This window comes from Engystomops pustulosus, chromosome 9 (genome assembly GCF_040894005.1).
Source record: "Engystomops pustulosus chromosome 9, aEngPut4.maternal, whole genome shotgun sequence".
Taxonomy (NCBI): domain Eukaryota; kingdom Metazoa; phylum Chordata; class Amphibia; order Anura; family Leptodactylidae; genus Engystomops; species Engystomops pustulosus.
In genome coordinates this window covers 95450568-95475661 of record NC_092419.1, presented here as the reverse complement: position 1 = coordinate 95475661, position 25094 = coordinate 95450568, and the positions used below count along the sequence as shown (strand labels likewise).

The following is a 25094-nucleotide window of genomic DNA, read 5'->3' as shown; positions in this document are numbered from 1 at the left end:
CTTAGACATTAACAAATACCAAGTGTCGGCCATCAATAAAAGATTTGGACAACCCCTCTAAGCATATTGTATTCCAGTGCACTTTTAGCTCTCTCCCTGATAATTTGACCTCTAGGATCACATACTTAATGTGTAAAAACATCAGTGGCCTCTAACATTGATTGATATGTTTGTTTACAGAGATCAAATAGGAAAACTCGTCAGCTGGAATGCTGCCTTTCATTCTCACACTCAGTATTATATATATAAGACGCTGATAAGGAGACGCTATGTCACTACTGTACCTGTGGATTTCATTGTCCAGCCACACATATCCAGGAAGGATCTTGGTGGAACAGGTAAAATGTTTTTAGCTCATTTTTCGGATTCCCCTTCACCCCCCCATGGTGACTTCTATGATGAGCCAGATCTGCTCTGTAATAAGTTCCAGGTAACCCTATACACAGGTCACCCCCCTTGCCCTTCATCCCATTGGACCATATCCTCCTTAATTACACGAAGAACTTGTTTTGACTTTATTTAGGAAGAATGAAGTCCTTGTTTCTGGTGGCGCTGGCCACTTGCTTTCTACAGGCAGCTTTGACTCTCAAAATTGCCTCCTTCAACATCGAAAGGTTCGCAGTTGCCAAGGTTGATGACCCCACAGTCCTAAGCCTTCTTATCCGGGTGAGAATTAGTTTATTTCTCATATTTTTATGCAGCTAGAATACTATAAGGTTCCTATCTCTTTAAGGGACACCATGTGCATAATGGTGACAACTCTCAGATGAAGCACACCGTTCTTGGAGGTTTTAGTACACATAAGGTGGTATGCGCTTCTTCAGGTTTCTTCATCTCCTGGAGACTGCAACCAAGTCTATATTACAGTGTCCGCCATGCATCTGGCAGACCTTATGTTTACCAAGTGCTAGCTCTCTGTCACAGACCCTATGTCTGAAGGACTCTGTATCATACATATTGCAATAAAGTTACTTCTTAGAGGCAATCTCCATAAAGAACAACCACTTCACGACTCATCTACTTACTCCAAAAGTAGGGTAGTCTTCTCAATTGGTCTTGAGTCTCAGTGACTCCAACTACACCACCATTACTCATGATTTAGATCATGCCTATATTGTAAGCACCTCAACAGACCCTAAGGACAAAACTTAGTCAGAACTTATTGGAGTTCTCTCACTGGCCAAGAGGACCCCAGCAGACTCCACAGTCCCAGTACATTCACCAGAGCTTACCACTGATGATCTGGTTAAGTATCTTCCTAAACAGAAGACTAGTAGGTCCACCTCAGAAATGGTCAGCCCAGGGGCCACTTGTTACCTCACTAGCCACATGAAGCAACATATGTGGATAAATCGGCCATACTCAGAACCTCCTAGTCTTGGGAGAAGACCCCTCTCCTAAGCTTTGGACAGGCATCAACTCTTTTTACCCTTCATACTTCCAGTGTTCTTCTACCCTTACACTCCTTAAGGCTTCTACTACAGAAGGACAAGTTTGCCATAAAGACCTTCATCTCAAAGGTGTAACTCCTCATGTGGATCACCACCCTTACTTAGTGAACTTTGGTGAATGTTACTACTAGAGATGAGCGAACATGCTCGTCCGAGCTTGATGCTCGGTCGAGCATTAGGGTACTCGAAACTGCTCGTTACTCGGACGAATACTTCGCCCGCTCGAGAAAATGGCAGCTCCCGCCGTTTTGCTTTTTGGCGGCCAGAAACAGAGCCAATCACAAGCCAGGAGACTCTGCACTCCACCCAGCATGACGTGGTACCCTTACACGTCGATAGCAGTGGTTGGCTGGCCAGATCAGGTGACCCTGGGATAGACTAGCCGCTGGCCGCGCTGCTCGGATCATTCTGTCTCTGGATGCCGCTAGGGAGAGAGCTGCTGCTGGTCAGGGAAAGCGTTAGGGTGTTCTATTAGCTTACTGTTAGGCAGGAGTGATTCTCAAAGAACCCAACAGCCCTTCTTAGGGCTACAATAACGTTCTACTTTTTTTATTTTAATTTGCATCTATTACCATTTTGTGAGGAATTAGCAGGGGGACTTGCTACCGTTGTGTTTAGCTCTTAGTGGCACACATATCCATAGCAAAGACCGAAGTGGGATAATTCAGTAGGGGTTGGATTTCTATTAGGCACTAACTCAGTGTCATCTCATCTGGCATAGTAGTGTGCTTCCTTTGATACTTGGCTAGAAAATAGCCATAGGAGAATACAAACAGCTTCTTGAAGCCTACAGTAGCGTTCTATATATTTGATTTCTGGTTGATCTGCTGGTGGCTGTAGTTTCTGCAGTGCATGTACTTGCCAATTCTGAGCAATTTGTAGTGAGACTTGCGACCGCTGTGTTCTGCGCTTAGTGGCGCACATATCCATAGCAAAGGCCGAAGTGGGATAATTCAGTAGGGGTTGGATTTCTATTAGGCAATAACTCAGTGTCATCTCATCTGGCATAGTAGTGTGCTTCCTTTGATACTTGGCTAGAAAATAGCCATAGGAGAATACAAACAGCTTCTTGAAGCCTACAGTAGCGTTCTATATATTTGATTTCTGGTTGATCTGCTGGTGGCTGTAGTTTCTGCAGTGCATGTACTTGCCAATTCTGAGCAATTTGTAGTGAGACTTGCGACCGCTGTGTTCTGCGCTTAGTGGCGCACATATCCATAGCAAAGGCCGAAGTGGGAAAATTCAGTAGGGGTTGGATTTCTATTAGGCAATAACTCAGTGTCATCTCATCTGGCATAGTAGTGTGCTTCCTTTGATACTTGGCTAGAAAATAGCCATAGGAGAATACAAACAGCTTCTTGAAGCCTACAGTAGCGTTCTATATATTTGATTTCTGGTTGATCTGCTGGTGGCTGTAGTTTCTGCAGTGCATGTACTTGCCAATTCTGAGCAATTTGTAGTGAGACTTGCGACCGCTGTGTTCTGCGCTTAGTGGCGCACATATCCATAGCAAAGGCCGAAGTGGCAAAATTCAGTAGGGGTTGGATTTCTATTAGGCACTAACTCAGTGTCATCTCATCTGGCATAGTAGTGTGCTTCCTTTGATACTTGGCTAGAAAATAGCCATAGCAATAGGATAGGATTGTTTGGTTTTAAAAACTCAAAAAAAAAAAAAAAACACACAAAAAAAAAAAAACACAAAAAAACACAAAAAAAAAACAAAAAGAAGTAAAAAAAAAAAAAAAGTTATAACTCTCATTTTAAAAATGTTTAACCCGAGGGCTAGGGGTAGAGGACGAGGGCGGGGACGTGGGCGTCCAACTACTGCAGGGGTCAGAGGCCGTGGTCCTGGGCGGGGTGAGACACCACCTGCTGATGAGGGAGCAGGGGAACGCCGCAGAGCTACACTCCCTAGGTTCATGTCTGAAGTTACTGGGACTCGTGGTAGAGCACTGTTGAGGCCAGAACAGTGCGAACAGGTGATGTCGTGGATTGCTGACAATGCTTCGAGCAATTTGTCCACCACCAGTCAGTCTTCCACGCAGTCCACCCATGTCACCGAAATCCCCACTCCTCCAGCTCCTGCACCTCAGCCTCCTCCCCCCCAGTCTGCCCCCTCCCAGGAAAATTTGCCATTTGAACCGGCATACTCTGAGGAACTGTTTTCTGGACCCTTCCCACAGTCACAAACCACTTGTCCGGTTGCTGCTGAGCAATTTTCCGATGCCCAGGTTTTCCACCAGTCACAGTCTGTGGGTGATGATGACCTTCTTGACGTAGTGGAAGTGTGTAAAGAGGTGTCCGACGATGAGGAGACACGGTTGTCAGACAGTGGGGAAGTTGTTGTCAGGGCAGGAAGTCCGAGGGGGGAGCAGACTGAGGGATCGGAGGATGATGAGGTGACAGACCCAAGCTGGGTTGAGAGGCCGGGTGAACACAGTGCTTCTGAGACGGAGGAGAGTCCTCGACCTGAACAGGTTGGAAGAGGCAGTGGTGGGGCCAGACGGAGAGGCAGGGCCAGAGCTGGTGCATCAGCGCCACTGTCAACTAGTGAAGCTCCCGTGGTGAGGGCTCTTGCGGCGAGGGCTAGATCTTCAGAAGTGTGGAGGTTCTTTAAGGAAACACCGGATGACCGACGGACTGTGGTGTGCAACATTTGCCAAACCAGGCTCAGCAGGGGTTCCACCACTACTAGCTTAACTACCACCAGTATGCGCAGGCATATGAATGCTAAGCACCCCACTCAGTGGCAACAAGCCCGTTCACCTCCGGCCGTGCACACCACTGCTCCTTCCCCTGTGTCAGCTGCTAGTCAGCCCCCTGCCCAGGACCCTGGCACAAAAACCCCATCGTCGCCTCCACGATCCTCCACAGCATCCACCAGCGTTCAGCTCTCCATACCCCAGACGCTGGAGCGGAAACGCAAATATAGTGCAACCCACCCGCACGCCCAAGCCCTTAATGTGCACATCTCCAGATTGCTTAGCCTGGAGATGCTGCCCTATAGGCTAGTAGAGACCGAGGCCTTTCGCAACCTCATGGCGGCGGCCGCCCCTCGGTATTCGGTCCCCAGCCGCCACTACTTTTCCCGATGTGCCGTCCCAGCCCTGCACCAGCACGTGTCAGACAACATCATCCGTGCCCTGACCAACGCCGTTTCTGACAAGGTCCACCTGACCACGGACACGTGGACGAGTGCTGCCGGGCAGGGCCACTATATATCGCTGACGGCACATTGGGTTAACTTGGTGGAGGCTGGGACCGAGTCTGACCCTGGGGCTGCTCATATACTGCCGACGCCGAGGATTGCGGGGCCTACCTCGGTCCAGGTGTTTCAGGCCTACTATGCCTCCTCCTCCTCCCACCCCTCCTCCACCTCCTCCTCCGAACTACCATCCGTGGGCACGGCGCCATCAGTCGGTAGCTCTAGGCACAGCAGCAGTGCCGTCGCTAAGCGACAGCAGGCGGTGCTCAAACTGCTGAGCCTAGGCGACAAAAGGCACACCGCCCAAGAGCTATTACAGGGCATCACGGCGCAGACTGATCTGTGGCTGGCACCGCTGAACCTCAAGCCGGGAATGGTTGTGTGTGACAACGGCCGTAACCTGGTGGCGGCTCTGCAACTCGGCAGACTGACACATGTGCCATGCCTGGCCCATGTGTTAAATCTGATAGTGCAGCGTTTCCTCAAGACATACCCCAATCTGTCTGATTTGCTCACGAAGGTGCGCCGCATCTGTGCGCATTTCAGGAAGTCCAGCCCAGATGCTGCCACTCTCAGGGCAGCGCAGCGCCGCCTCCAACTGCCCGCTCACCGACTGTTGTGCGACGTGCCCACGAGGTGGAATTCAACACTGACCATGTTATCCAGAGTTTACCAGCAGCGCAGAGCGATTGTAGACTGCCAGATGTCAACTTCCACCAGAACTGGTAGTCAGGTCAGTCAGCTTCCTCAAGTCTACAATGAGGAGTGGACGTGGATGTCTGATATCTGTCAGGTGCTGAGTAACTTTGAGGAGTCAACACAGATGGTCAGTGGCGATGCCGCCATCATCAGCCTCACCATCCCGCTGCTTGGCCTGTTGAAAAACTCTCTGGTCAGCATGAAGTCGGAAGCTTTGCGCTCATCACAAGAGACGGGGGAAGAATATTCCCTTGTTGATAGCCAAAGCACCCTGAGGTCTGTTTCTCAGCGCATATCGGAGGAGGTGGAGGTGGAGGAGGATGAGGAGGAAGAGGAGGAGAATGTTGGCGAGACACAAGAGGGGACCATTGTTGAGTCCTTCACTGTTCAGCGTGTATGGGCAGAAGAAGAGGAGTTGGAGGAGTTGGAGGAGGAGGAAATGGACAGTCAGGCCAGTGAGGGGAGCGAATTCTTACGCGTTGGTACTCTGGCGCATATGGCAGATTTCATGCTAGGCTGCCTATCCCGTGACCCTCGCGTTCAAAGAATTTATTCCAGCACCGATTACTGGGTGTTCACTCTCCTGGACCCACGGTACAAGCAAAATCTTTCCACTCTCATCCCTGCAGAGGAAAGGAGTGTGAGAATGCATGAATACCAGCAGGCCCTGGTGCACAAGCTGAAACAGTATTTCCCTTCTGACAGCGCTAGCGGCAGAGTGCGTAGTTCTGCGGGACAAGTAGCGAGGGAGAGTAGGCGAGCAGGCAGCTTGTCCAGCACTGGCAAGGGTACGCTTTACAAGGCTTTTGCCAGCTTTATGTCACCCCAGCAAGACACTGTCACCTGTCCCCAGTCTCGGCAGAGTAGGGCTGATCTTTACAGAAAGATGGTGAGGGAGTACGTAGCTGACCATACCATCGTCCTAAATGATCACACAGCTCCCTACAACTACTGGGTTTCAAAGCTGGACATGTGGCACGAACTGGCGCTGTACGCCTTGGAGGTTCTTGCCTGCCCTGCCGCTAGCGTCTTGTCCGAGCGGGTTTTCAGTGCAGCTGGTGGCATCATCACCGATAAGCGTACACGCCTGTCGACTGACAGCGCTGACAGGCTGACGCTTATTAAAATGAATAAAGGCTGGATTTCTCAGAATTTCCAATCTCCACCAGGTGAAGGAAGCTCAACCTGAATAATTGATCCACTCCTCCTCCTCCTCCTCATTTTCCTCCTTCTCCTCCTCTTTGTACAGTAAAGCAGAGGAAAATGGCTATTTTTTGACAGGGCCCACTGGCTCTTGCTATAGTACTTCATGCATTTAATTTTTCTGGAGGGCCACCTACCCGGTCCTCTGTTTGAAACAATTTTTGTGAGTGCCACATACAGGCACTCAATCTATTCCATTTTTCTGGAGGGCCACCTACCCGGTCCTCTGTTTTAAAAAATTTTTGGGACTGCCACATACAGGCACTCAATCTATTCCATTTTACTGGAGGGCCACCTACCTGCTCCTCTGGTTTGAAACATTTTTGGGACTGCCACATACAGGCACTCAATCTATTCCATTTTACTGCAGGGCCACCTACCTGCTCCTCTGGTTTGAACAATTTTTGGGACTGCCACATACAGGCACTCAATCTATTCCATTTTACTGGAGGGCCACCTACCTGCTCCTCTGGTTTGAAACATTTTTGGGACTGCCACATACAGGCACTCAATCTATTCCATTTTACTGCAGGGCCACCTACCTGCTCCTCTGGTTTGAACAATTTTTGGGACTGCCACATACAGGCACTCAATCTATTCCATTTTACTGGAGGGCCACCTACCTGCTCCTCTGGTTTGAAACATTTTTGGGACTGCCACATACAGGCACTCAATCTATTCCATTTTACTGCAGGGCCACCTACCTGCTCCTCTGGTTTGAACAATTTTTGGGACTGCCACATACAGGCACTCAATCTATTCCATTTTACTGGAGGGCCACCTACCTGCTCCTCTGGTTTGAAGAATTTTTGGGACTGCCACATACAGGCACTCAATCTATTCCATTTTACTGAAGGGCCACCTACCTGCTCCTCTGGTTTGAAACATTTTTGGGACTGCCACATACAGGCACTCAATCTATTCCATTTTACTGGAGGGCCACCTACCTGCTCCTCTGGTTTGAAAAATGTTTGGGACTGCCACATACAGGCACTATCCAAATTAAATTGTCTCCATAGCAGCCTCCACACGTTGTCTCCATTGCTACCTCCAAAAGTCGTCCATATAGCTGCCTCCATACATCGTCCCTTTATCAAACGAGGTGTGTCAGGCAGAAATTTGGGTTGTTTTCATGGATTCCACATCAAAGTTGTTAACTTTGTCGCCACCCTGCTGTGTTATCCACAAAATATACTGGCAAATTTTTACCATTTAGGGATATTATTTCAGCGCTTCTTGCGCATCTGTTTACATTCCCCTCACCCGGCATATCCTAAACTTATAAGAACGCTACTACACTTGATCTTATACAAAAGGTTCTTAGAAGTGCTGTTTGGGGAGTAGCCTAGAGACAGGGGCTTGGATTGGCGAAAGCTCGCCTGGCAGCGGAGCGCCAGCTCCATGCGCATCATGCGCTTCTTGCGCATCTGTTTACATTCCCCTCACCCGCCATATCCCAAACTTATAAGAACGCTACTACACTTAACTTGGTGCAGGCTGGGACCGAGTCTGACCCTGGGGCTGCTCATATACTGGCGACGCAGAGAATTGCGGGGCCTACCTCGGTCCAGGTCTCAAAGGCCTACTATACCTCCTCCCACCCCTCCTCCACCTCCTCCTCCTCCGAATTACCATCCGTGGGCATGGCGCCATCAGTCGGTAGCTCTAGGCACAGCAGCAGTGCCGTCGCTAAGCGACAGCAGGCGGTGCTGAAACTGCTGAGCCTAGGCGATAAAAGGCACACCGCCCAAGAGCTATTACAGGGCATTCCACATCAAAGTTGTTAACTTTGTCGCCACCCTGCTGTGTAATCCACAAAATATACTGGCAAACTTTTACCATTTAGGGATATTATTTCAGCGCTTCTTGCGCATCTGTTTACATTCCCCTCACCCGGCATATCCTAAACTTATAAGAACGCTACTACACTTGATCTTATACAAAAGGTTCTTAGAAGTGCTGTTTGGGGAGTAGCCTAGAAACAGGGGCTTGGATTGGCGAAAGCTCGCCTGGCTGCAGAGCGCCAGCTCCATCACAAGATCCAACTAACATAGTTGCAGCACCTTTAATCTACTACTAGTTCACTGCCTCCTTAATAATAATAATCTTTATTTATATAGCGTCATCATATTCTGCAGCGCTTTACAAATCATAGGAAACAAATACAAATGTAATGTAACAGAGCACAACATTTGTATGGAACAACAGGAGTGAGGTCCCTGCTCGCCAGAGCTTACGGTTTATGAAGATGATGGGGTAACACGAGGTAAAAGAATATTTAATGGTCAAGCCATTCTTCTTAGGGAATAGAAAAAAATATAATAAATGGAATTGCTGTCGCTTGAAACACTCAGCCGTCATCTTATATACCAGGTCCAGGGTGAATGGGACTGCAGAGAAGTCTGGTGCCTGTTGGTTGCTGGATAACAGATGGGAGGACGACACAGGACGGGTTAGTAGAAGAGTTAAAACTTCATGCAGTTAATGAGTGTTATAGGCTTGCCTAAAGAAATGGGTTTTAAGAGCACGTTTGAAACTTTGGAGGTTAGGTATTAGTCTGATAGTCCGGGGCAGAGCATTCCATAGAATTGGTGCAGCTCTAGAGAAGTCTTGGAGACGCGAGTGGGAGGTCCGCACTAGGGTAGAGGTTAATCTAAGATCACTGGCGGATCTAAGAGCACGGGTTGGGCGATAGACTGAGATAAGAGAGGAGAGGTAGGGGGGTGCAGCATTATACAGAGCTTTATGGATGAGGGTTATTATTATTTTAAACTATTCGAAAGGAGACTGGCAGCAAGTGCAGCGACTGGCATGAACTGTAAGCATACATGGTCCCCTTATCAAACGAGCTGTGTCAGGCAGAATTTGAGGTTGTTTTCATGGCTTCCATGTTAACTTTGTCGCCACCCTGCTGTGTAATCCACAAAATATACTGGCAAACTTTTATCATGTAGCGATATTATTTGAGCGCTTCTTGCTCACCTCCTTTGGTTCCTCTCTGCCACCCATTGGTTTGAAGCCTGAGTCCATTTAGGGTATGTCGCCATGCCACTCTCTAGCCTGCCGCTGCTGCCGCTGCCTCTGCATGCCGTCCCCTATAGTGTCAGGGTCAATTATTGGATGTTTTAGATGCTATCTAGCTTCATTCTGTCACTCTGTCATGGCCATGCTGTTGCCCATAATTTTGGCATAATGGTGCGATTAGGCAGCCTCAGAGGCATCCATGCATGCTGCCCCTGCTGTTTCCTGTCCATTTCCGTGGTGTTTCCATCCTTTTCTGAGGTTCCCAGGTGTTTGGCCAAGCTTCCCTGTGCAGAGCCTTGGTCCCCTTGAAAAATGCTCGAGTCTCCCATTGACTTCAATGGGGTTCGTTATTCGAGACGAGCACTCGAGCATCGGGAAAAGTTCGTCTCGAATAACGAGTACCCGAGCATTTTAGTGTTCGCTCATCTCTAGTTACTACCTTGGTAGTCCATTCTGTAAACAATGTTCTCATGGTACACCCTACATATAAGTATAGCTACAATACCAGCCACAGGCCATGGACAAGAGAGGCACTATTCTGGAATGTTTGTCCATCTCTTTGACTGGTCTACAGTACAGGTTATACTTCTATCATTATTACAGATCCTCAGGAGATATGAACTCATCTCTGTCCAGGAGGTCATGAGTAAAGATGACACAGCTATAATAAGACTTGTCCAGGAGCTCAACACGTGAGTAAAATTATCCTTATTAGACCAGTCCTCTACTATCAGCAACATATCCAATTATTTAAAGAGTTGTGCCTTAAAGACATCAACCAATATCAGATTGGTTGGAGTCCGACACTGATATGAGCTGCTAAATCTAAACAGAGAACAGCTCCAGTTCCTGGGTAGTGGGCAGACAGGGTAACTGCAGCTCCACTACCATTCAAGTGAACCCCTTATAAAGAAATGTAAAATTCTGGTTTCTCCTCTACAATGATATCAATGACTGTAGCTGCTGTTATGTCCAGTGATTTTCCAAATTTCGGTATACTGAGTAGCAATAGGAACACATAGCTGAGAGATCTGCTGGGTGAGTATGGCCTTATTTAATTTTAATATAACTTGGGTTAGTTAACATTTGATTTGTATAGTAATGGACCATTCCTTTAAATCCCTTTGTTATACTCTGTCTCTTCAAATCACCTTTCCTATCTCCTTTACAGGGCTACAGGTCTGAAATACAACGTGCTGATATCTGACCATCTGGGACGTAGCTCGTACCGGGAGAAATATGTATATATATACAGGTGAGCAACTATATACCGTATATATACTCCAGTATAAGCCAAGTTTTTCAGCACAAAAAATGTGCTGAAAAACTCTAACTCAGCTTATACTTGAGTCAAGAAAAAAATAACAAACAAAAAGTGTACTCTCCTTCCACGGCCCCCCGGCAGGTCCTCTTCCAAAGAGGGCTGGCAGGCTATATACTAACGGGGGCTGGCAGGCTATATACCAACAGGGGCGGCAGGCTATATACCAACAGGGGCTGGCAGGCTATATACTAACGGGGGCTGGCAAGCTATATACTACAGGGGGCTGGCAGGTTATATACTACAGGGGGCTGGCAGGCTATATACTAACGGGGGCTGGCAGGCTATATACAAACGGGGGCTGGCAGGCTATATACTACAGGGGGCTTTGACCAATGCATTTCCCACCAGCGGCTTATACTTGAGTCAATATGTTTTTCCAGTTTTTTGTGTTAAAATTAGGGGTCTCGGCTTATACATGGATCGGCTTATACTCAAGTATGTACGGTATATATATATATATATATATATATATCTGTGGTCCACGCTGTATGTCGTTCTTGATCTGTAGGCACTCAGTAGACCTCCAGAGGGAGGTGATGTGTGGTTTCCTTGTACACCACCTGTCTACAGACCGCATATAGGCCACTTGTAAGATGTGTAACCTAAATTGAGAAAATTAGATCCTTAATTATTCAGTCCAGGCAGTGTCACACATGACAGCATCAGCCAGAGCCGATATCTTCGGGCTTGGCAGATCTGAACACCTGTCTTGGCTGCATCCTGGACCATGATAAATGCCTTAAAGTAAAGAGCAGACCGTGGCATCCCATTAAAAATCCTCCAGCCAGATGGTGCGGGGTTAATGAGGGATGTTTCACCCTTGTCTTGTTTTTAACTATGCAGAGAAGACATCCTGAAGCCGACGCAGTGGTATCACTACGACGACGGCTGCGAAAACTGCGGCACCGACGTCTTCATCCGAGAACCTTTTGTTGCCCGGTTTTCATCCCTTACAACAGGTATACTATACAGTACACACTAGACTAACATAGAAATCCTAAAAATCTATACCATGTCCCCAACAGAACTCCTAATCACAGCCACAAGCACCCCTATCAATTACATGGATTGTATCTGCCGCTGCTTCCATTGAATGTGACTGTATATAGGTTCAATAAGGTGCCACACATTGGGAGGCCTAATGCTCCACAATATGTAACGTTAGGACCTTTTGTGTTGTTGATAAGGTCCTTTGTATACAACTGTTCCATGTACATGAATCCCAGTAAAATTACCTAGAACCTTAGAAAGTTTTTTTTCCCTATTTCAATGAAACAACATCCTCCACGGTATCTTTTACAAATCTCTGAATGTCAGTGTCATGTTATACTGCCACAGCTGTAGTGGAAATGGCAGGCAAGTTGTGGTTTCCCATGGTAAAAATTTGCAGCGTGTCAGGAGCCGGACCCAGCACAGATTGCCCAGGAAGGCCGCAGTCTCAAACCCAACCCCTTTAAGGCTCCTCTACCACTTAAAGGGGTCTTTTCATCACAAGTTATGTATTATTTATTAGTGAAATGCAAGTCTTGGATAGACTATACACATGAGGATCTTTCTTAAAAAAGTTCACAAAATAGGCCTAAGGGTGATGCCACACATGGCATTTGAACCCCTTTTGAATCAGTTTTTGGCCTGTTTTTAAGCAAACACATGCTTTTTGCTTAAAAATGGGCCAAAAACGGATTCAAAACGGTTCATAATGCCATGTATGGCATCACCCTTATGTTCTTTTTAGTAAAAAATTCCTTAAATATCTAGAGATTTCAAAAAAACATACAGGAGATTAATCATACGTTTCTGAGGTAAAAATGTTCTAGTTGCCTATGGTAACCAATCAGAGCTCTGCTGTCATTTGATAAACATCTGTGGGGAAATGAAAGTTGATCTCTGATTGGTTGCCATGAGAAACTAGAACAGTTTTGCTCTAAGAGACTTCTGATAAATCTCCCCCCTCTCTGTTTGCAGTATATATGTATCCGCTATCTGTTCCCTTGCTATATCCATAAATATTTGTCCGGTTGCTAAGAACTTGCTGGAATTCAGGAATTTCATGTGGTCGTTTTTGTGACAACTGTCTTGTCGTGTGCAGTACCACAAGCATCCACTAGGTGGGGCTGTAATATAAGGGGCGGCCTCACATCTGTATGGCATTAGCCTGCAGGATTGTGACAGGATAATGGGATTGTATGCGAATGGAGAACCTCAGCATTGTGCTGGGAGGGGGGACTTCGTGACATGAGACAAAGGTTAAAAGTTGAACATAATTGATGCTCCTCTATTTCTTAGGTTTATGTGACGCCATTCGTGATCTTGTCCCCTCCACTTATGTCAGACTATGGGGCCATAGTCTTATGTATATCTTGCTATGCACAGAGCCAAAGGCCGGCGTTTTGAATCTGTTTTTGGGCCGTTTTTTAGCAGTCCGTTTTTGACCCGTTTTAATTAAGATAATTGGTAAAACCGGTCAAAAATGGATGCGTTTTCAAAAAACGGACGGACTGCTTAAAAATGGCCCAAAAACGGGTTCAAAACGCCACGTGTGCCGCCTGTCTAATGCACAGTGATGCAGTTTTAAAGGGATTTTCTTCAGGTTACATCACGCCGCCGCTGCTTTTTAGGGATGGAAAGAGGGACAAAAGTTGCAGGCTACAACTTTTAAGTAACGCCTCTAAACCTTAATGTCCCTTACACACAGTATAATTCCCCTAAAATTTAATATTCCCTCCATGCCAAAAAACACATTATAATACTTCCTCAAGGTCTCCAAATGGTATAATGCTCCCCCACATGTAAAAAAAAAAGATACTTAGCATCTCCTACTGATTAACGAGTGTCCGATTGCTGGGTACCCCCTGGATCACCAGAACGGACCGCCATCAATCTAGAGAATAGGGGGGCTCCCATTCTCACTAATGGGTGGGTTAAGCATTTGTCCTGCCACTTTTCAGATTTCTGGGGGACCATTATCGTCACCATGGGGGATCCCAGAAGTTGGATCTCCCTGTGGATAGGAGATAACATACAAACTTTAATACACCCCCTTGTATCCAGTTCACATGCTCCCACCAGTGTGATCCCCGTCACTCCATATAGTCTCCATTGATAATGAATTGGTCTTAAAGGGGTATTCTCATTTCGGCAAATTAATGTTGTTGTTTGTAGGATGAAAAGTTATGCAATTTTCCAATATACTTTCTGTATCAATTCCTTACAGTTTTCTAGATCTCTGCTTGCTGTCCTTCCATTGAACAGAAACCTGACCATGGTCACACAGGTGCACGGCTCGTTAGTATAATCAGAGCTGTGTGTTATAACGAGGCGCGCAGCTGTGTCACCATGGTCAGTAGAAACTGAAGATTTCTATAAAATGACAGCAAGCAGAGATCTAGCAAACTTTGAGGAATTATACAACTTTTCATTACACAAACAATAACATTTATTTGCTAAAATAGAAATATCCCTTTAACTCCTGGTTAAAACTTTGTGTTGTTCTGTGTCCTCCTTAGAGTTGAAAGACTTTGCCCTGGTCTCCATTCACACCAGCCCGGATTACGCAGTGCGGGAGGTGGACGGGCTCTATGACGTGTGGGAAGACGCCAAGCAACGCCTTCTCCTGGAGGTTCCTGGATTTATTATTCCTGCTTTATCTTTTATTTATGAGGCTCCTACGTTCTGAAGACACGAGATGAGTGACAGTGACAGACACCGAGCGCTGCACATAATAGCTCTGCAGTCAGGAAAGCTTCTCCGCGCGGAGGAAGGGAGGATGAGGAGAAGATTATTGCTTCTTTTTTCTGGTTAGGGGAGCAGGGCCACAGAGGAGCGGACTGGGAATCTGCTGTAAATCTTACTGGAGGTTTTCATGTGATGTTTTCAGCATTTAGTTACTGTCTCTGTGTAGTAACCTCTGGGCCTCCCTATGATGTTTCCTGGATCTCTTATATGTGACCGACTGCTTGTACTGTGTTCTTCCTTACAAATGGCTCCACCATTCTGTGCTGCTCCTATTCTTTATTGGAACTTTTGTGTTTATTCATTCCTTTGTTTATGTTGTTAGTAGCAGCAGAACTGTAAAAATGGTTCTTTATTTCAGGATTGTAGCTTCTCCAATGCTTGCAACATCCCCCACCGGGGCCTAGATTTTTCTTGGTGGCCTGGAGACAGCTGGGGCCCAGCATACCGGAGTGGCTGGCTAGTGCGGGCTTGGGCACGCTGTGGTCGTGGTGCTTGGTATGGGGACCGGAGGGCTGTCCTACAGCCTGGCAGGTCTCCAGTAGGTGGTGTGTGCAAGAAATAAGGAGGGAGAGGCTGGTGTAGTGGTTTCTCCCTGGGGCAACCTCTGAGGTGTCTGTTGGATGAATCCCTGGGTGATGGATGAGGAGCCCTTGATAGTAAGCAGCCGTATCCAGGGATCAGACAAAGTCAACGTTGTGCAAATCAACTTATAGTTCTTTATTCAACAGCAGCCAACGGCCAAACTATGAACAGCAACAGATTTGGAAAGCTGGAACAGTCATGGAGAGCTGGTCCACAGGAAGGTTACCGGCAGCCTTGTAGAAGATTCTGGCTGGGCTGGTAGAAATGGAGCTGAGTCCGGGTGGTGGATCTCAGCTCTGGGCTTAAGTCTCCGGACTTGCCCTGGGTGCTAGGTAGGGGCCTGAGGCACCAGTGGTTCCTCTTATTAGGACATTGGATGTAGCAGCACTGACACGTGCTGTCTCTCTCCTCTGCTCAGACAGACCATGAAGTCTCGTTCTCTCTGAAGACTGTAAAAAAATACCATTTGCTTCCTCCCAGCATGGGTTTATATACACCCCTGGTCAGGTGGTAGCATTCCTCCACTCAGCTTCCAGCTTGCTTTACAAGAACATCATTGGATAGTAACATCTCACAGTGTTAACTCTTGGCTTACAGCTGCAAATACTAAGTTCTCCAGTACTTAGAGACTTCATAGAGAGCTGATCAGTCTCCCTAACAGGCCCTGACATGGTGAGAGCGCTATTCACAACTACCACCTTGCCTGTGCGTTGGCAGGGGTGTTGCATGGGGAAGGGGTGTCCTCACACTGCTGTGCTCTTAACTCTCTCTGCATTGAGTTGCTACACAACCACTTATCACTGTTCTGAGTACATGCTGTCCCCTTTAATATCAGTGAAGCAGAAATATCAGTGTGCATGGTGACAAGTGGTTATCCCCCACACCCTTACAGATAGATCAGTAGAAGCAGTATTAATGAAACCCATTTCTGAACTACAGGTTAACTGTTCATAGGGAGAAAACTGTCTATCAGTGGTGGCTGGGTGAGGGAGCAGGCTGTTCATGATTACAAGGACTGCACAGAATGATCATATGATTTAGGGGATTCCATGCTGAGAACATGTTATTCCTGCAGGATATCCTGATCCTCGGAGATTACAATGCAGACTGCAGTTATGTGAAGAGCACCCATTGGCCTAACATCCGGCTCCGTCAGGAAACCAGTCTCCAGTGGTTTATCGGAGATTCGGAAGACACTACTGTGAGCACCAACACCAACTGCGCTTATGATAGGTGAGGGGTATAAGGGTTTCAATTGAAATAAATGATCACACATCATATCCTTATACCACGTTTCTTCTCTTTCTGGCTGCAGGATGGTGGTCGGTGGAGCCCGTTTTCAGAATTCGGTTATTCCCGGCACAGCTAAGGCCTTCAACTACCAGGTGGAATATGGCCTTACGTATGAAATGGTGAGGCTTGGACTGGATTACATTTGGGTTGGCTTGATGTACAATATTCTGAAATTTCTAAATTTCTTCTGCTGCTTCTTATGTGTGTACTTTAGACTAAAGCCGCCTCGGATCACTATCCTGTGGAGTTTGAGATACGTAATGACCGTAAGTACTTCTACCTAAGAAATTCTGCAGATTGCCGAAGAGAAGTAATGATTGCTACCAGGGAACTGCCCTGGGTGGTTTGGGCAGCCACTCTGGGCCAGGGGTTTCTTGGGGGGGGAGGGGGGGGGGTTGATGGGCACCTAAAACATCCATCAAGTTTCATACTGTACAGTAGAGATGAGACAGACAACATTTACTGTTGATGCAGACTCCTATGAAACTCAGTAGAGAAGAAGACTAAAAGACCCTCTCTTCCTCTATCTCAGGAAGAACTTTGGAACTTTCCAGCCACAAGGGGTTTTTATTAACTCCCCTTGGGAGGAGGCAAGCTCCTCATCCACCCATATGCACAATGCAGTAATAACAAGGCATCTTATTGGTTACAAGAGTGATACATTCCTTCTCAGGCAGATAGTTAACAGCTGCATTACCATTTCCAGACACTGGAGGTCTCCCTCAGTTGATCAGGCTGAGAGAAACACTATTATATGGAGTGAGGTTTTGATTTCGCAACACTGCGTTGGCAGGGGTGTTGCAGATGATCAAATGTGACACCATTTGTACCTTGGTGTTCTCATTAATAATAATTACTTATTTATAAAGCGCGCATAGATTATGCAGCGCTGCACAGAGCTTGCCAAATATGTCCCTGTCCCCAATGGGGCTCACAATCTAACCAACCTACCAGGATATTTTGGAGTGTGGGAGGAAACCCTTGCAAACACGGAGAGAACATACAAACTCTTTGCAGATGTTGACCTGGATGGGATCTGAACCCAGGACCCCAGCGCTGCAAGGCTGTAGTTCTTCCCACTGAACCCCCGCCTATTCTTATTTTATTTCATAGTTAAAAAGTAATTCAAAGTTATTCAGACAATGGGCCACATTTACTAATAGTGAGGCAAACTGCTAGTACCCTTTTTCGGAATACTCATAGACTAAATAGGTCTTTTTAACTTCACCCAAACCTGCACCCGTATAAATGTCAGCAAAACATGGTCTTTGGATAACTGAATGGGGCCTGTTCCCTTCCTTTTTCAGCTTCCTACAACAATGAGAAGTTCCCGATCAGCAGCAGTGTGGGTATAAGTGGAGGCATATCCCTAAACGGTGTCTGCGACTGTGCGGGGGTGGATTTCACATCCTGCGTGGGGCGCTGTGGCGCTAATTCCAGTAGTTTCCCATGTAACTGTAACGCTTCGTGTAGCAGCAGTAATAAGTGCTGCGCGGACTATACAGAGTCCTGTAAAGTCTAATCTTGTTTCTCTCCGTCACTACCCGCATACACGGAGATGTGATGCCAATCAACAGCACCTGCCAAGCGTTTTACATCTCTGCTTCTTCCGCCAAGTGTCTCTTCTCCTGTCGTTCTAATATATGACTACCAATAAAATGGCAAATCTAGTGAATAAATAATGTCGCTATAGAGTGTTTGTAGATTATACCGTCATACTGTGCACATAAATAATACCCTCACACTGTACTAATGAATAACGGGTCAATACCATAACATCTTGAATTCTCATAATTATAGGTGGGAGTTATAGTATGGTACCCCACATAAAAAATGCCACCCCCAGAGAGTAGCAGTATTATCTTATATGGTCTAAGATGGTAAATGGGTGATCCTCTGTATCAGGATCTTGCTCATCCGACCTTAAGGTTCTCCAAATGTGTGACAGCTGGGTGCTACCAGTGGGTGTACACTCTCACACTGTGAGGCACATTTACTTACCCAGTCCTGTCGCGATCCAGCGGCGCGTTCTCCGATGAGGATTCGGGCCTTCCGGCGATTCACTAAGGTCGTGCGCCCGATGTCCACCAGGTGTCGCTGCTGCGCCGTGGTTCACCGGAGTTCACCATCCTATTCCTGGTGCATGTAAGTGTGTGTCAAGCGACACATTTTTTAAAATACCGCGTTTTTTCCGAATCCGTTGATTTTTCTGACGGCCACGCCCCTCAATTTCCGTTGCATGCAACCCGGCACCGATGCGACACAATCCGTTCGCGTGCGGCAAAATCCCGTGGCAATTCGCCGCAAATTGGTAATTTTCGGGAAACCCGATGAAAATGAGCAATTTGGGCCCTTAGTAAATGAGCCCCTGTATATTCAGTCCCAGGAATTCCTGATAGAGGAAATGGTAATTAGCGCAACCACCTCTTCAGTAAGGGTTCTACAAAAAACAACTCCCTTCCAAATCCAAGCAACCACAATGGGGCTCATTTACTAAGGGCTCCGCGGACGTACTTTCGTTGGGTTTCCCGAATTTTTTCGTTTCGCACCGCACTTCGCCGGGACTTTGGTGCACGCAATCGGATTTGGCGCCGGCTTTCACGAGACACAAATCAGGAGCGTGGCCTTCGGACAACCCAACGGATTCGGAAAAACCGCGGAATTTAAAAAACGAAATGTGTTGCAAAATCAAGCACTTACAATCACCGAGAAGAAGAAGGTGAACTCCGGCGGACCTCGGCGCAGCAGCGACACCTACTGGATATCGGGCGTACAACCTTAGTGAATCCCGGCAGAACCTGAATCCACGTCGGACAACGCGCCGTGGGATCGCGACAGGACCGGGTAAGTAAATGTGCCCCAATGTTTCTTTCCTAGAAACAGCGCCATCCTGGTTCATTGGCCGTGTCTGGTATTACAACCTATCCCTTTTCAATTACTGAAGTCCACAACATCGAGGGGAATGTGACCCAATACATTCAATAGTGAAAACCACAGCCTATGGAAAGCTAGCACAAGTGCGCCGCTATATATGATAGGTTTCAATGGGTGCTAAAAGTAATTTTTTTCCCCCAAATCTTAACCGGTTTAGTGTATTTTGTTTGCATCCAAAAGGGGCAACCCTCACAGTCCGAGCTGCCAGAACCCGACAGACCCAATCACATTTTGATTGGAAACCATATTGTACAATCAGCTTTTTCATACATTATGTAATATTTCTGTTTCATATTTCTGTATTATACAATCTCATTGGTTTCTTTCCTGTTCCGTTGCAGCATCATACACGGGTCAGCGTTTTGCCACCAGCTCCAATATAGGTATAAGTGGAGGCCTCTCTGTAAATGGAGTATGTGACTGCGCCGGGGTCAATTTGGCATCCTGTGTGGGGCGCTGTGGAGCAAGCGGGAAGTCTTTCCCTTGTAACTGTAATGCGTCTTGTAGCAGCTACAATGACTGCTGTTCCGACTATGGCGCTGCCTGCGTTGTTTAACCTCAGATGCGCATTAGTAAAACAATTACATAAATAAAGGACGATAATAGAATCAGCCGCAAAAATATTTCTTCCTTATGTGCCATCTGACCATAGGGGTATCCAAAAAAACGAAACATTGCACCCTTTGATTCTAAGATTGGATCTTTTTATATATCTTTTAATAACCTCAAGGAGGGTTTACATTGCAGAATTTCAACATTTACAGATGATACTAAGCTGTGTAAAGCATTCAGACATACAAAGAAGGATCATATAACATTGCACAACAATTTGTGGAAGTTGGATGGGTGGAGAAAAGGTTAAAGAAGTTTATAAGATTATCCTCTTGACCTGAGGAAACAAAATATACAATTATGCAGTAGATCTACAGCACATAAAGAGTTGGAGGCATTGTTGGAATGTTAATTCAGTTTTGTTGACCAGTGCCAGGCAGCTGCTTGTAAGGCATACAGATCACTAGTTAGATTACATGTGGAATATTGGGGCAGATTTACTTACCTGGTCCATTCACGATCCAGCGGCGGGTTCTCGACACTGATTCAGGTCCAGCTGGAATTCACTAAAGTAGTGCGCCGGATGTCCACCAGGTGTCGCTGCTGCGCTGAAGTCCACTGGAGTTCACCGAAGTTCACTATCCTATGCTGGGTGCAGGTAAGTGCGTGTCAAGCGACACTTTTTTAAAAAAAAATACGGCAGGTTTTCTGACAGCCATGCCCCCCCGATTTCCTTCGGGTGCATGCCGGCGCCGATGCGCCACAATCCGATCGCCAAAAACCCGAGGCAATTCGGCGCAAATCAGTAATTTTCAGGAAACCCGACTAAAAAAAGCGATTCGGGCACTTAGTAAATGACCCCCATTGTGTACAAATGTAGGCAACACTGTAATTCCACACACAGCCAGTAGACAAGAGTGGTGCTGCATCATGAATAAAGTAGCTATGGTTTCTTCACATCTCTTACTTCTTTGATTATTCTCTACATGGTTATGATGCATTAGATACAAGTCTGGAGAAGATTAATAATTCTGGAAATATTGAATAAACTGGAAACTTCTAACTGTTTGACATTTCTGTGACTCCTCCTTCCAGACTGATTATTCTTCACCTAATCACCTTAACAAGAAGCAACTGGAAGACATTTGGCGCGTTCAATCCAAACCAAATGCATGCCCCGTGGCGTGGAGTCTACGACACGACGTGCCACCGATGCTCTAAGCCCACATATTGGACACATTTGGAAAGGATATGCCAATGTAAGAACAGAGGCTGCAATCTGCGTCCTGCCTGATTCTAGCTCCATCCATTCAGGGTATAACAAAAATAGCTTCAAAGGAAGAGAACATCTGATCTTATTCACAGGCAACGGGTCTTCCGGGCCTGGAATAAGAAACAGTGATGGGGCCACATGGTCCTTAGAGGGACGTGCATGATTTGTAGTCTGTGCACCTTAGCTCTGAGTTTGGACGTATGCTACTGTTTATGACTTTAGATTATCTTCCTTCTTCTTGGCCTTTGGTATATATAGAAAATATATTTTAAACAGGTGTAGAAATCATAGAATTTGATGACTGGAGTCCTTAAAAGTTTCCTGTGTGTTGTCCTTGGGGTCAAAGACAAGCTCTGTTCTAGAAGTTCACTATCTCCCTCTATTCTCCTCCCACCAGCTTGTTACGGCCTATCTGTATCTTTCCGTAGCATGATGTGACCCATAAATTTAGCACAAGTGGCCAGGTTCCCAAATTATATCTCCAACTTCTTGATGACAACATATATGTAAGACAGCTTTTCTAACATGGCAGCTTAGATACAGCAACTATATATGATAGATGTCTCAATAACATGATTTGATACCAGTTGTACACAGTGAAAAGTGAAATTCAGTGATGTCTTTTATGAGGAAGTCAAATTTCCTGTATCATCCTAAGGGCAGCTTTGCCCTAAGAGAACAATGCAACCCTTGCCGTTGCATTTTTCTCCATAGCTTCTCTTACTTGGACCCACTTTTGATATTAACGTCATTGGAATGGGAGACTTTTCGTGATCAGTAGAAAAGAGATTGCACTGAATCATGGGACAACCGCTTTAAGTATGACTGGTGCCTCGGTTCCTCTTTTGGACAGGTTCTTGTTGCCATAAGACACAAGTATTATATATATGTTGCTCATAACTGGTGGTGGGGTGGCTGGTCTGGTTGGGCATGAGCTTCAAGTTACGCCTCATGATGTTCTCCTGACCTCAGAGTAGATGGCCACCTCAACACCCCATCTGCTCCGCACATTGATGCCCTGACATTGCCCAATGTTCTCTCTGTGACCACCTGACCATAGCAGAGGAGAATGAGCCAAGACGCTTCAGGCTAATAAAATCTGAGACCTTTTTTTGATGGCTGTAATGTTCCCAGCTGCAAAATTAACATCAAACACGGCTTTATCTCTCTGCTGGTAGCGGAGGAAAAGGGAGGTACCCCGTCAGGCTACGGGGGAAATGAAGCCCAAATAGCTAGAGAGTGACTATAGGTCTAGACTACTTGGCAAAGTCAAGGAACGTGAGTCAAAGTGAGTTGAATAAACAAAAGCTGCGACTGCTGATTTCTCAACAAAGGGGGCACATGACAACACGACGGGTCCATTACTGGACTCAGTCCTGGAAAACGAACAATGAAGGTGATGGCGTAGCAAATGCAAGCTGCCCGATGACAGCTAGAGGGTGCTAGAAGATCCCGGGCTCCTGCTGAGAGGATATCCCCCCAGGACAAATTCTACATTTCCTCCAGATAACAGAGAAGAACAGTAACTTGGAGCTCAGTATACACAGCTAGATATTCAGCCCTCACATGTTACAAGGGACCTTCGAGAATAAATTAACCATAAAGTGTCCCTCTGCTGGGAAACCTGGGAATAAGCTGTAATCTGTAATTATACCTGGTGTTCACATAGTGCCCCCATAGTAAAAATAAAGCATTGCATCCTGTACTGAAGGACCTGTACAGTGTGTAATACAGGAGACCGATCCTCTACTGTAACCCCTTCATGTCCCCTATTAATTTTCAATTGTATGAAAGTAGGTCACCCATTTAGTATTGCACCTCTGCGTCATTTACTTTACTATCGCTTAACTGTAATACCAAACACGACCACAGACGGATAAGACAAAGACATCACTGTGTATTATCCCTGTACTGTGACATCACTGTGTGTATTATCCCTGAACTATGACATCACTGTGTGTATTATCCCTGTACTGTGACATCACTGTGTGTATTATCCCTGAACTATGACATCACTGTGTGTATTATCCCTGTACTGTGACATCACTGTGTGTATTATCTCTGTACTGTGACATCATTGTGTGTATTATCCCTGTACTGTGACTTCACTGTGTGTATTATCTCTGTACTGTGACATCACTGTGTGTATTATCCCTGAACTATGACATCACTGTGTGTATTATCTCTGTACTGTGACATCACTGTGTGTATTATCCCTGAACTATGACATCACTGTGTGTATTATCTCTGTACTGTGACATCACTGTGTGTATTATCCCTGAACTATGACATCATTGTGTGTATTATCTCTGTACTGTGACATCACTGTGTGTATTACCCCTGTACTGTGACATCACTGTGTGTATTACCCCTGTACTGTGACATCACTGTGTGTATTATCCCTGTACTGTGACATCATTGTGTGGATTATCCCTGTACTGTGACATCACTGTGTGTACTATCCCTGTACTGTGACATCACTGTGTGTATTATCTCTGTACTGTGACATCACTCTGTGTATTATCCCTGTACTGTGACATCACTGTGTGTATTATCCCTGTACTGTGACATCACTGTGTGTATTATCTCTGTACTGTGACATCACTGTGTGTATTATCCCTGTAATGAAATATCACTGTACTATCCCTGTACTGTGACATCACTGTGTGTATTATCCCTGTACTATGACATTACTGTGTGTATTATCCCTGTACTGTGACATCACTGTGTGTATTATCCCTGTACTGTGACATCACTGTGTGTATTATCTCTGTACTGAAATATCACTGTGTGTATTATCCCTGTACTGTGACATCACTGTGTGTATTATCCCTGTACTGTGACATCACTGTGTGTATTATCCCTGTACTGTGACATCACTGTGTGTATTATCCCTGTACTGTGACATCACTGTGTGTATTATCCCTGTGCTGTGACATCACTGTGTGTATTATCCCTGTACTGTGACATCACTGTGTGTTTTATCCCTGTACCGTGACATCACTGTCTATTATCCCTGTACCGTGACATCACTGTGTGTATTATCCCTGTACTGTGACATTACTGTGTGTATTATCCCTGTACTGTGACATTACTGTGTGTATTATCCCTGCACTGTGACATTACTGTTTATTATCACTATATACAGTACATCACTGCTCTAAATGTGAAGTTTAAACGAAACCAACAACCAAAAAACATTTTTAAAAATCTATTAGTACTCGCCTCTTCACCTTGATCCCGGCATTATCTGTCGCTAGTTTTGGTATTATCCCTGTACTGTGACATCACAGTGTGTATTATCTCTGTACTGTGACATCATTGTGTGTATTATCCCTGTACTGTGACATCACTGTGTGTATTATCTCTGTACTGTGACATCACTGTGTGTATTATCCCTGAACTATGACATCACTGTGTGTATTATCTCTGTACTGTGACATCACTGTGTGTATTATCCCTGAACTATGACATCACTGTGTGTATTATCTCTGTACTGTGACATCACTGTGTGTATTATCCATGAACTATGACATCATTGTGTGTATTATCTCTGTACTGTGACATCACTGTGTGTATTACCCCTGTACTGTGACATCACTGTGTGTATTATCCCTGTACTGTGACATCATTGTGTGGATTATCCCTGTACTGTGACATCACTGTGTGTACTATCCCTGTACTGTGACATCACTGTGTGTATTATCTCTGTACTGTGACATCACTCTGTGTATTATCCCTGTACTGTGACATCACTGTGTGTATTATCCCTGTACTGTGACATCACTGTGTGTATTATCTCTGTACTGTGACATCACT

At 45.9% G+C, this 25094-nt stretch overlaps 1 protein-coding gene across 1 annotated transcript; it reads left to right on the top strand.

The window, feature by feature from the left end:
* The first annotated feature begins 219 nt into the window (after window positions 1–219).
* Window positions 220–18198, top strand: LOC140077155 (deoxyribonuclease-1-like). The gene is made up of 10 exons (XM_072124073.1): window positions 220–338; window positions 524–666; window positions 10186–10274; window positions 10754–10837; window positions 11750–11865; window positions 14413–14525; window positions 16299–16456; window positions 16539–16635; window positions 16731–16782; window positions 17824–18198. The coding sequence occupies exons 2-10, from the start codon at window positions 529–531 to the stop codon at window positions 18036–18038; spliced, it is 1062 nt and encodes a 353-aa protein (XP_071980174.1). The 5' UTR covers window positions 220–338; window positions 524–528; the 3' UTR covers window positions 18039–18198.
* Window positions 18199–25094: the final 6896 nt, after the last annotated feature.